The 12,322-nt window shown below is 46.5% G+C and overlaps 1 protein-coding gene across 1 annotated transcript; it reads left to right on the forward strand.

The window, feature by feature from the left end:
- The first annotated feature begins 4,438 nt into the window (after positions 1-4,438).
- Positions 4,439-11,876, forward strand: PSME3 (proteasome activator subunit 3). The gene is made up of 11 exons (XM_059907299.1): positions 4,439-4,809; positions 5,493-5,525; positions 5,652-5,714; positions 5,910-6,014; positions 7,421-7,469; positions 8,025-8,137; positions 8,351-8,419; positions 8,556-8,623; positions 8,723-8,777; positions 8,903-8,989; positions 9,584-11,876. Exons 1-11 carry the CDS (start codon positions 4,768-4,770, stop codon positions 9,662-9,664), a joined length of 765 nt encoding a protein of 254 aa, XP_059763282.1. The 5' UTR covers positions 4,439-4,767; the 3' UTR covers positions 9,665-11,876.
- The last annotated feature ends 446 nt before the right edge of the window (positions 11,877-12,322 follow it).

Genomic DNA, 12,322 nt, shown 5'->3' on the forward strand with positions numbered 1-12,322 from the left:
CCTTTGCTCATTTGTCTATTAGGTTCTTAGTATTTTTCTCAGTATGATTCATTAATTTGTATGAATGGTCTGTTTAACTAAGGTGTTTTCCAGATGTGCAGACGTTTTATGTTTTTATGAATTCAAATCTGCTTTTTTTCTTAATGACTTATATTGCTTAGAAAGTTGTTCCCACTTCCAGAAGTGACTTTCCTATTAATATTTTAAATGTGTACGATCCTCCTATAATTAGCATCACATGTAATATGTGGGACTAGATTGATTTTCTCCTGGTATTGCTAATTAGAGATGGTCTTTACAACCCTTATTCCTCTTGGATCTTTCAGCATGAGACCCCCTCTAGAGGAGATGGGTGGAATCATCCTCAAAGAATTTTCACCTAGGCCTCGTGTGGCCGATTCATAGTCCTACATTTCTTCCTGTGTGGCTGCCACTAACACCATCTCAGAAAGGCGTGGAGACGTAAAGGGCTTCTAGAGAGGTAGGGCCTATAGAGACGACAACTGTGCGTTTGGAAGTCTGTCTTTGTCATTTACCAACCCTGACCTTGAGCAAGTTCTTCATCTACTCTGTACCTTGTTTTCATATTTGTAAAATGAGATTAATAGGGAATTCCCTGGTGGTCCAGTGGTTAGGACTCCATGCTTCCACTTCAGGGGACATGGGTTCGATCCTTGGTTGGGGAACCAAGATCCCACATGCTGCGCGGCATGGCCAAGAAAAGAAAAAAAAAGAGAAAAGATTAAAATAAGAATAATAGTGTACGTCACATAGGGTAGTGTGATGATTAAATGAACTAATAATATGAAGCACAAAGAGCAATGTCCGGCACGTAGTAAACTCTCTGTGTGCTTTGCTGCTTGGAGAATATATGACAATCAGTATGTGTAGTGCCTGAGGGATTGTGAATAATCAACATATTGTCATCAATTCAACAAATATTTATTGAAGACCTGCTATGTGCCAGTCACTCGTCTCGGTCTGGGAGGATACACTGGTGAACTGCTCTAATAGTTTATATTCTTGAGGAGAGAATTTGACAATAAACATATAAACAAATGAATAAGGTGATTTCAGATAATGGTAGGTGTTATGAGTTGAATTGCGTTCTCCCAGGAGATGTTGAAGTCCTAACCCCCAGTACCTGTGAGTGGGACCTTGTTTGGAAATAGGGTCTTTGCAGATGATCAAGTTAATGAGGTCATTAAGTCATTAATCCAGTATGACTGGTTGTCCTTATAAAAAGGGGCAATTTGGACACAAAAGTGGACATGAACAGAGGGAAGACATGTGAAGAGACACAGGGAGAAGATGGTTGTCTCCAAGCCAAGGAACACCTGAGACTCCCAGGAGCACCCATTTGAATGTTGTGGACCTGAATTTAAAATAAGACCAGTCATCAGTGATCATGTTTGATTCATAAGCACCCAGGAATGAATAGTTTGTTAAATGTAGTGGTGCCCTCAGCAATTGTTCACTGAATAAATAAACAAATGAGTGCACATTACATAAAATACTTGGATAAGGGAGGAGAAAGGGAAATAAAAAAGGAATGTGCATCTGTCTTCTTACAACCCTACTTGAAGAAGCCAAAATACAATTATTTGAGAACAAAGCCATATTTCAACAAGCAGAAACACATTAAGTTTTCAAGCTGAAGTTATTAATTCTGAAAGAAATGCAGGGTAATGGCACACTTAAAATAGGATGTAGTTAATTTGAGAAAGCATTCCTGAAGTTATGTTCCAGATCAGAGTTGAAAAGTTACTAGGGACAAGTGTTAACAGAAAGCAGGGGTAAAAGGGGGAAAACTGTTAGATGTTAATACACAAGATGGGTAGTATGGGCTATGTTGTATGTGTTCTTGAATAAGTGGAAAAGAACTTTGAGTCTGAAAATGGGGCTGATAATAACTATACAGTTTAAGGAGTAACCTTATCATGCTAAGCATGAACAGGTAGCTTATCTGATAATGGCTACTGTTTATTTAGTGCCTGCCTTGTATCCAGGCACTGTGCTAGTTATTTTACATATATGTGATTTCCAATATTCATAACAACCCTACAAAATTGCATACTATTTATTAATGATAATTAAAATTCCATTTTACAGATGAGGGAACTGAGACTCAGCATTTCAGTAATTTTCCCAAGATATTACAGTTAGCAAGGAGCTGAGGTGGGATTTGAAGGCAGGTTTCTCTGATTCCAGAGGCCATAGTCAGTCACACTTCATTTAACTGTGTATTCCCACCATCTCCCTTGCTCTTTTTTATAAATTTATTTTTGGCTGCGTTGGGTCTTCGTTGCTGCGCACAGGCTTCCTCCAGTTGCGGAGAGCAGGGGCCACTCCTTTTTGCGGTGCGCAGGCCTCTCATTGCGGTGGCTTCTCTTGTTGCGGAGCATGGGCTCTAGGCACGTGGGCTCTGTAGTTGCGGCTCATGGGCTCTAGAGCGCAGCCTCAGTAGTTGTGGCGCACAGGCTTTGTTGCTCCGTGGCATGTGGGATCTTCCTGGACCAGGGCTCGTGGCTCCTGAATTGGCAGGCGGATTCCCAACCACTGCGCCACAGGGAAGTCCCTCCCTTGCTCTTAACACAGAGGTGTGCCCAGGATAAAATGTAAATCAGATGACCTGCCTTTGCACTTAATCCAAATTGTTTCCTAACAAACCTCCCCAGCCGACTCCCACCCCCAACTAACTAACTAGTCCTTCAGTTTCTTCAACTGGGACTTCCCTGGTGGTCCAGTAGTTAATACTCCACGCTTCCACTGCAGGAGTCACGGGTTTAATCCCTGGTGGCAGTGCAGCCAATAAATAAATAAATACGCTCTTTAAAAAAATTTCTTCAACTGGACAACCACTTTCCTTCCCCAGGGCATTTGCCTGTGCTGCACCCATACCTTTGAAGGCTCTTCCCCTCACTCTTCCCAAGCTAACCCTTTTACACCCTTATAGCTTGTCACTTCATGGGAGAGGCCTTTCATGGCCATTTGAACTAAAATAGACCCCTGGCATTCTCTATGTCAGTCATTTTTTCCCTAACATTTATCAAATTTTGCAGTTATGTTGTCAGTTTACTTTCTGGTGTCTTTCCCAAGTATTAAGTCCCAAGAGACCAGAGAACTTGAGTCTTGTTTACCTTTGATTTCCCAGAACTGTGCTGTTCAATACAGGAGCCATTAACCACATATGGTTACTGAGTACTGCAAATGTGGTTCCTCTGAACTGAGATGTGCAATAAGTGTAAAATTCATACTGGATTTCAAAGACTTGGTATGAGAAAAGAATGTACAAGATCTCATTAATATTTTTTATATTGATTGCATGGTGAAATGATATTTGGTTAAACTGGGTTAAATATATGATTAAAACGAATTTCACCAGTTTCACTTTTTAATGTGGCTGCTAGAAGATTTTAATTTATGTAAGTGACATTATTTCTAGCCTCTGAGACACTGCTGTCTCAGAGCCTAGTCCATTTTAGAGAGAAATAACCAATGTTAAGAGACCGTATGAGGGGGCTCCCCACTGGTGGCGCAGTGGTTGAGAATCTGCCTGCCAGTGCAGGGGACACGGGTTCGAGCCCTAGGTCTGGGAAGATCCCACATGCCGCGGAGCAACTAGGCCCGTGAGCCACAATTACTGAGCCTGCGTGTCTGGAGCCTGTGCTACGCAACAAGAGCGGCCGCGATAGTGAAGAGGCCCGCACACCGCGATGAAGAGTGGCCCCCGCTTGTCGCAACTGGAGAAAGCCCTCGCCCAGAAACGAAGACCCAACACAGCCATAAATAAATAAATAAATGCCGGTGATATGAACAACATATGTACATATCAAACTTTAAAAAAAAAAGAGACCATGTGAGTGGGTGAATTAAGAGTTAGAGTCTCTGACTTCCATGAGGAAAATGGATACAGCATTGCCCTAGAAGTTAGGAGATCTGAGTTCTGGTCTTGGGTTTTCTGGAAACACTGTGTAGCCTTGGACAAGCACTACCGGCCTCCAGGCATCAATTTGCCCATCCATCAGGCAGTTGGTCACTGAGGTCTGGAAGTGTATGAGATTAAGTGGCTAAATGGCAGAGAAAGGTGGGGAAGCCTGGTGCAACAGGACTTGTCTTCTGTTAGGCTCCAGCCTAACACTAGAGCTTCGGCCAAGAGGAGGATGCGGCAGAAATCACAGACTAGACGCCCCAAACCTAGCGCGGGGACCGTCAAGCTTCCTCAGGCCGACGTCACTGGGGCGCGACGGCGTCATCGGTCGGGTCCCCGCTCGAGGCGGCAGCGGCTCCGAAGGTCCCTTCGGAGAAGGCGAGTGCCGGGATAACAGAGACGCAAGTAATCCCCGAGTCTCTTTGAGCCTCAGATCTCACGAAACCACCCTTGACCGCACTCCCTTTTATTTCACCCGTAGAACGCACAGGAACCGGGGGATAAGAATGTCCAGAGCCGAACCTCAGCGCGGCTGCGCAGCGCATGTGCGCATCCTCGCCGGGCTCCCGGCGATTGGCTGTGACGTAACTTCCGGCGTGAGAGGCGAAAGCCGGGAGGGCGAGCGAGAGAGGGAGCAGGCGGCACGCACAGGCGGCGGGCGGGCGGGCGAACGGACGGACGGCCGGCACGAAGGGAGGGAGCGAGAGAGCAGTGAGTGAGCCAGCGAGGGCGGCTGCGTCCCGAAAGCAGCCGACATTCCCGCCTGCCTCTGACGCCCTCCCCGGAGCCCACAGCGCCTCCGGTCTCCAGCGGAGCGGACACGGCCCGGCCCGGCCATGGCCTCGTTGCTGAAGGTGGATCAGGAAGTGAAGCTCAAGGTAACGGCACCGGCCTGGGCCTCCTTAATCCTCGCTTCGATCCCCGAGCAGTCTGACCGGCTACCCACTCCCCATGGCGTCTTTGTCTCCCTGGGGACACCAGCCCTGAGCTTCCGCTCGGCTCAGCCCAGCCCCCCACTCCCGGAACGGCATCGGGGGAGAGGATAATATGGGATGGCCTTCTGTACCCCGTCTAATAGTGGAGAGCCCAGGGAGACCTCCGCGGACACGTGGTGGACTTAAGTTCTTTAGGCCAGTGACAGCTGGAAGTCCCCCAGCCCAGCAGCGTCCCCGCCTCCGGGCGCTGCTGCTGCCCCTGCCCTTGGCATCATGCCTGCCTCGTAGACTGGGCCAGGTTTGGATGGTGGTTGACACGTTTGTGAGCTCACACCTCCCCCACCTACCTGTCTTTTGTCTGCTCTCAAAGTCAGACAGCTTCAGACACAGGGAGGGAGGGAGGGAAGACAGGCGGGTGCTGCCCTCAAGCCCGGCTTCCCTCTCCTGAGATGGAGAAATGGATCCTCAGAAAAAGAAAGTATTTGCAGTCTGGGGGCCTCTCAGCTTCTCATTACAATTACAAGGTGAGGGGAAGACAGTTGGATTTGGGTTTCCCCATCCTGCCCATACTTCTGTTGCCAGGTACTGACTTACTCTTAGTGAATTGCTTTCTTTATTAATTTTAGGTTGATTCTTTCAGGGAGCGGATCACAAGTGAGGTGAGTGAAATAAATAGAAAAATGAGTGTTAGTTAATAGTCGGGAGTTCCCCAGAGGAGAGATACCTGTAGAGACAGACCTTCCTCCCACAGTTACTAATTCGGTTGTATTTTCCCTCATCTTTAGGCAGAAGACTTGGTGGCAAATTTTTTCCCAAAGAAATTGTTAGAACTTGATAGTTTTTTGAAGGTGAGAGACGCTTTTCTTTTCCTCAGATTCCCCCATTTTTTTGCCCCCGGTCTTTCTGTCAAATGGGACAAATCATGTGTTAATTCTGTTTTGTTTTGTACTGTAAAGCGCTCTCATTTCTTGCCCTTTAAATGAAATACTTCTTTGTTCATCTTGAAAAAACTAATGTTTTGGGGGTGGGCTTCTCTCTTTCAGGAACCAATCCTAAACATCCATGACCTAACTCAGATCCACTCAGACATGAATCTCCCAGTCCCTGACCCCATTCTTCTCACCAATAGCCATGATGGACTGGACGGTGTAAGTGTACTATATTTATCTTTGTGTTCGGAAGCAATAGGTTCTCTGTTCTTTATTCCCTGCTCAGTTTGAACATACACAGAGGGAACAGTGAGATTTGGATCTGGGAATGAGGATTCTTACAGATGTTATGACTAAAGTACACCCCCTTTAGATCCTGATTTTCATTTGTAGTATGAAGTGAATATGTTAATGCTACTCTGTTAGAGTGAGTTTAAAAATAGGACAAATAGCTGCAGGTTCCCTCAGGTGATCTGGTCTGTCCCCAGGGCTCTAGGCAAGACTTTTCTTACCCGTTTCAGTGTCTTGAGTGTTGTTATGGAATGAACAGTTCTTGCTGTGTAACTGCAGTCCTAGTCTTTGTGTATCTTTAGTGCCTAGTCTTTATCAGCTATATATCCACATTCTATTATAACAGTGATGATACTGTACTGTATTGTTCTATGTCTGCATTACTGTCTCATTGATAGAACTTGCAATTCTGGAAAGCAGAAACTATCTTAATTATCTTTGTATCCCCAGCACCTAGCATTGTTCCTAGTACATAGCAGGTGCTAAATACATGTTTGTTGATTGAATATTGCATTTTTTTGTGGAACCAGCGGATTTGTACTTATTCCCTTAATTATCGTAACTCTGCATTCAGTGCTTCATTTTTCCTGTTTTTTATAGTATCCCCCCTGCCCAATTGCTCAGTTTTTAAATTTTTAAAATTTATTTATTTGGCCATGTCGCACGGCTTGTGGGATCTTGGTTCCCCAACCAGGAATGGAACCCAGGCCTCTGGCAGTGAAAGTACCAAGCCCTAACCACTGGACCACCAGGGAATTCCCCCTAATTGCTTAATTTGTTATATTTCTTGAAAGGTTGGTCTTCCCAACTAGAGTTTAAGTTGCTTTGTGGCAAGAATCTTTTAAATTAATTAATTAATTAATTAATGGCTGCGTTGGGTCTTCGTTGCTGCACGCGGGCTTTCTTTAGTTGTGCCGAGCGGGGGCTACTCTTCTTTGCAGTGCACGGGCTTCTCATTGCGGTGGCTTCTTTTGTTGCAGAGCATGGGCTCTAGGCGTGTGGGCTTCAGTAGTTGTGGCACGTGGGCTCAGTAGCTGTGACTTGCGGGCTCTAGAGTGCAGGAGTTGTGGCGCACAGGCTTAGTTGCTCCGTGGCATGTGGGATCTTCCCGGACCACGGCTGGAACCCATGTCCCCTGCATTAGCAGGCGGATTCTTAACCACTGCGTCATCAGGGAGGCCCCAAGAATCTTCTCTTAAAGCCTTGTATGTACTTAGTAAATTGTGTGTAAATTAATAATGGGGTCGAGGAAGGGATTAAACTTGCTCGAAGCGTAGCTTATGATGGAGATGTAGGTGTCGAGCAGGCTAATTCCCATCTTTTTGTATCTTTAGCCCACTTACAAGAAGCGAAGATTGGATGAATGCGAAGAGGCCTTCCAGGGTGAGAGCTCCCTTCACTATACCCCACCCCAGTCTTTCCTGGCCTGCAGCCCTGAGATGCAGGATGAATCTTGTGTCCTCCTGGCCAGGAAGCAGGATCTGAATTTATTTCCCAGATGTTAGCATTCCCAAGTCCTCCAAGCATTGTCATTATTTAGCACTGTAAACCTAATTTTCCAGTTAATAGGGAGGGTTTGTCTTAGTGTGGACTGCCAAGGGAGAGAGGTTGGAGGTGGCTACACATCACAGATTTTTCACAGAAGTCACAGTTCCATATCATTTTTTCCTCTTCAGTAATATTGGTACATTAAGTCTATAGAGCATATTTTAATTTCCTTATTCTTCAGAGTTTTGGGATACTTTAGACACCCATTTGTTAATCCATGCGTTCTCTTTTTTTGATTTCGTTGGGGGTGTCAAGGTTTATAGATAGAGTTGTGACAGATAAAAGGCAGAGGTCATAGCATCTCATGGGTCTGGGAAAGAGAGAAAGGGGTGGAGTGCTATGTCCTGCCCTTCCATCCAAATCATTTAACCTTCCTCATGTCCCTGCCAGGAACCAAGGTGTTCGTGATGCCCAATGGGATGCTAAAAAGCAACCAGCAGCTGGTGGACATTATTGAAAAAGTGAAGCCTGAGATCCGGCTGCTGATCGAGAAATGCAACACGGTGAGGCAGGGGCTGACCCCAAATAGCCTGGCTTGAACTATGCAAGATGATGGATATGGGGCTGGAGGCATGGAGATGATGTGGGAATTGGAAGACTATCTTGGCTCCTGTGCTCCTGACATCTGGCCCCAGCAGCATGAATTGTATACTTCATGGCTTCAGTAGAAAAGGCCAAGGTCCTCATATGTATATTTTGGTCCCCTCACTCTCCAGGTCAAAATGTGGGTACAACTTCTGATTCCTAGGATAGAAGATGGGAACAACTTTGGGGTGTCCATTCAGGTAATGTGCTTGCATTAGAAACTGGAGAGGAAGGTTTGGGAGATAATCTCATCTCCCCTGCTTTTCTGTTTTCCCTTTCTCTTTGGTCTGCCTTGGGGTGATATGGAAGTGACTTTTGACTCAGTTGTTTTTTCAGGAGGAGACAGTTGCAGAACTAAGAACTGTTGAGAGTGAAGCTGCATCTTATCTGGACCAGATATCTAGGTAGGGCTGCTTGGGCTTGGCCCAGGAATTGCGGGCTGGTGAGGTGGTAAGCACTGTCCGGGGTCTCCTGCAGCTTCCTCCTCTTCTCTCTCCTTCCAGATATTATATTACAAGAGCCAAATTGGTTTCTAAAATAGCTAAATATCCCCATGTGGTAAGTAAGGGTTTTGTGGGCCGAGGGTGGAAGTGGTAGGACAGGGAGGAGTGACTGTTCCTGGGAAGAGTCTTGTGGGGACAGTCAGGCTTTGGGAACTAGCCTTTTCTCCGCCCCACTCTCAGGAGGACTATCGCCGCACCGTGACAGAGATTGATGAGAAAGAATATATCAGCCTTCGGCTCATCATATCAGAGCTAAGGAATCAATATGTAAGTAACCTTGGTCCCTGCCCACAGTTGCTCTGGCTTCTCTTAGTTCTGGTGACCATTTTCTTGCCACTCTCTGGGGGTTGAGATGGGGGGCGGGGGGTGGAGGTAAAATGAGTGGAACAAATTCTGCCCATTAGCCGAGTGTTGAGAGCTATGAGGTCATTGAAGGTATCTAGCTGGGCATCTCTCTTCTTTCTACCTGGATGAGAAGGGGCACAACATAGAATAGGGGTGAAGATGTAGACGTTAGAGTCAGGCTTAGGTTTAGAACCAATCCTACCTGTAATGTGTGGCCTTGGGCAAGTTTAACCTCAAACTTCAGTTTCTTCATCTCTAACACATTAAAGGACCCAGTGCAATTCTTGGTATGTTAAGTGCTCAGTAAATGTTATTTATTAGACTCTTGGGCCCTGGATATACCCAGATGTGCCTGGGGTATAAGAGAGGTAGTAGGGCAGCCATGCTGAATTCCGATTCAAGTGAGTGAGATCCGGGTTATGTGAGTGATTGCTTGGGAGTTTGTGGCGGTGTCTTATTTTCCTAGTGAGGTAGGGGTACAGCAGACATGTGAGTCCCTGATCCCTCTTCTCCCAGGTCACTCTACATGACATGATCCTGAAAAATATCGAGAAGATCAAACGGCCCCGGAGCAGCAATGCAGAGACACTGTACTGAGGCCAGGGCCAGGGCCAGGGGACTCTGTGAGTCTGGCTCAAGACCGACATTGCCTTGGTTTGTTACATGACTATCGTGATGGGGAAACTGGCTGGAAGTAGTAATCACACCTCTCTCTGTTTTTAGTTAGAGTCTAATGAAACTCTCATGTAGTTCTGTGACGTGTTTACCTCTTTTTTCAGGCCTCAGGAACTCTTCTATTTCCTTCCCTAATACCCCACGCCCCCCGTCCTAATTTCTGGAGACCTCCAGGTTTGTGTGCACAGGATGTTGGCACAAGAATACTTGTGTTTTTTCTCCCTGGCTCCCTCCTGTGTCTTGGGCTTTGTATTTTCTTCCTCTTGATGATTAGTTGGTTAGAAGCTGAGGGAACTGGAAGGAGAGTGCTAGGTGTTTTGTAGGAACTGGGGCGGGGTGGGGGGGACCAGCTCCTTTCTTCCTGATGGGAGGTTAGTGTCCCTTGACACTGTGGGACGTTGCATCCTCCCTGCCACAGTTGCCCTGGTGATGACTTTGGGTACACCTTAGACCTTCTGCCAAGTCCCTAGCTGCTTCAGATGTTTTTATAACTAGGATTTTCACATACACATATGTGCGTGATATACACACACGTACACACATGCAGCACACACATGCCTTCCTACTCTGTTACTTGATGCCCTCCCCTCCCCCCAGCCCTGCCCACCCCCCAAACCCTGTCTCTGTCACACTCACACACACACACACACACACACACACACACACACCACCCCCCCACCCCCCGTTCAGAAGGTGTTAGGTGTCTTAGTCCTCATCCACCAGGGCCCATTGTCTCCTGATATTGTAGCCTCTTGGTGCCCGAGGCTGGTGAGTTGGAGGACAACTGAGAGATGAGAAGCAGGGGTAGTGGGTTCCCCTTCCTCTGTGACTCGGGTCCTTTGGGGCATTTTTGCAAAGGCTGGTCCTCTGAATCCCGGTTTCCTCTTCCCAGGCCAGTTGTAAATTGGGGTGGGGGTGTCTGCAGCTGTGAGGCCAGATGCTGCTGCTCCTACTGGGTTTTCCCTTTGGGAAAAATGTTTTCTTATTTATAGTTTTGTGCTTCCAGGGAAAGCGGTCACTTGTGTGTATATGTGTGTGCATGCACACACATGCATGTACACATTGTGTGTATGTGGAAATCTGCTGGGCAAGTCAAAACCATAGAAGAGTTGCCTCTTATCTCTCAAATCTTCCAGAGATGTCACTTGTTACAGCTTTTGTGTTAACCCTCATCAACCCCCACTTTTATTCTACCACTACTGGAGAGTCTGCTGGTGATTCTCTGTGTCTGTTTCTGACTTTTATTCTACCCCCGTCTCTGTCTTCCAACCCCCAATCATATTTCCATCTGGATGCATCATTTTTCCTCCCAGTATGCTATAGAGAAGGAGTTAGGATGCTGTCTTCCCATGAATAGTACTCAGTAACAAACCAATTGCATTTTAGTTGGGCAATGCCCCTAGCCACCCTCAGACCCCTTCCAGCTAAAACTGTTCCGTCCTCCCACCATGTGTTTCTCAGTTTCCCTTTTTGTTTGTTGGATTGTTCCCATGTCCCTCCTCCTCACCTTACCACCCTTGGATCGTAATGTAAAATTCTTTTACCATGTCAAGAAATTATTAAAAATACAGGTACTTTGACCTCTTTCTAAAGCTGCAGACCCTGGTGCGATGCTCTGATGGCCAGGGACATACCCACACTTACATGTGTGCACATTGGGACACCCACCTCCGCATATACCTCCAGCCACCCTATTGGGTGTCTTTATACCAACTGAGCTGCCTCTTTTCTCTGGAATAATGGAAAGGCTGAGGCTTCTGCCTACCAAGAGGCAAGGGTGGGTCCTTCATTTGTCTTCAGTCTGAATTAAATGAAAGTTAGCTCTTCCCAAACCTAAGCTGCCTTCTACCCTCACAAGATCCCAGCTCCTGCCTTCCTTCCTTCCTTCCTTCCTTCCCCAGTGATACCCATGAACTGCCAGTAGAGGCTGCTCTAGTTCCGTGTGTGGGGAATTACCTGGTTCAAGGCACACCCGACCCCGTCATTTTCTTTGCTCTATACTAAAAGTTCCATCTGAATAATGTCTTAAGTTTCTTGCGGAGATGCCAGGGACTTCTGGTTTTTGGTTTTCAAATGAATTGGAGGGCTATCTAGGACCTTAGCTCCCTCTGAAATAAAGTTTCCTTAACTTCCACCTTGCAGAGTAGCATTTTGGTATCCAATGATCTGGTATCTGTTGTCTCTGCAAAAAAAGATTTAAGGTCTTGAACAACGGAGGAACATCTGCTCAATTCTGTTTCAGAGATCAGTACGAGTAGCTGACAATTTTTGAATGCCTACCCCGCGTCAGACTGTTAAGCACTTTACATGCCTGATCGCATTTACTCTCCATGAATCTCTAGGGTAGTTTTATCCCTTCTTTATAGGTGAGGACACTGAGACTTATGATAAGTAACTCCCCTCAGGTCACACAGCTTAGGGACCTGCGATTGGTGTACAAATCTGACTGCTGCGCCCAGGCCTTCACCACTCCTTTCTCACCGATTAGATGGTAGAGGCCTGAGACTACAGATCAAGGGCTTGGTCTTAGGCATCTGGCAGAACACAGTGCTTACTGCTGAACTGGGTAGTGGATCCTGG

Source organism: Balaenoptera ricei, chromosome 20 (genome assembly GCF_028023285.1).
Source record: "Balaenoptera ricei isolate mBalRic1 chromosome 20, mBalRic1.hap2, whole genome shotgun sequence".
Taxonomy (NCBI): Eukaryota; Metazoa; Chordata; class Mammalia; order Artiodactyla; family Balaenopteridae; genus Balaenoptera; species Balaenoptera ricei.